The following is a 497-nucleotide window of genomic DNA, read 5'->3' on the forward strand; positions in this document are numbered from 1 at the left end:
CCTCTCTGTCCCTATTGCTACAATTCCCCCCCATTTGAAGGAATCACCACTCTCTTTGGTTCCATTAAGCTTGGGAATTCTGGAAAACTAGGCAAAGGAGCAGGCATGCCCTGCTTTCTTTGCCCTCATCCAACATGTCGACACTCCATGATTACGCAGGGAGTATGTGCTTGCCCTGAGTGCAGTGGGACTCTTATCCTTGATCCAGTCAGTGCTCCCAAATGGAGACTCTACTGCAACATTTGTAATTGCATGGTCTCCCTTCCACAAGGCGCTCATCGAATCTCAACCACTAGCAACAGATGCCCTGATTGTGATTCCTTAATCATTGAAGTAGACTTCAATAAGAAGACAACACCTCTAAGTGATGGAGCTACATTGTATTCTGGCTGCATATTGTGTGATGAATTGCTGCATTCTCTCATTGAAATGAAGCACGGCAAGTCGTTCTTTAGGCGAGGAAGAGGTAGAGGAAGAAGTCGAGGAAGAGGTGGCAG

At 46.7% G+C, this 497-nt stretch overlaps 1 protein-coding gene across 1 annotated transcript; it reads left to right on the forward strand.

The window, feature by feature from the left end:
* Positions 1–6: 6 nt before the first annotated feature.
* LOC114578936 (DNA topoisomerase 3-beta-like) lies at positions 7–490 on the forward strand (the record flags this gene model as incomplete). The annotated part of the gene is made up of 1 exon (XM_028692564.1): positions 7–490. A coding segment is annotated over one exon (484 nt), but the record flags the coding sequence as incomplete, so codon positions are not given.
* Between the last annotated feature and the right edge of the window lie 7 nt (positions 491–497).

The sequence above is a fragment of the Dendrobium catenatum genome, unplaced genomic scaffold (genome assembly GCF_001605985.2).
Source record: "Dendrobium catenatum unplaced genomic scaffold, ASM160598v2 original_scaffold_226941, whole genome shotgun sequence".
Classification (NCBI taxonomy): domain Eukaryota; kingdom Viridiplantae; phylum Streptophyta; class Magnoliopsida; order Asparagales; family Orchidaceae; genus Dendrobium; species Dendrobium catenatum.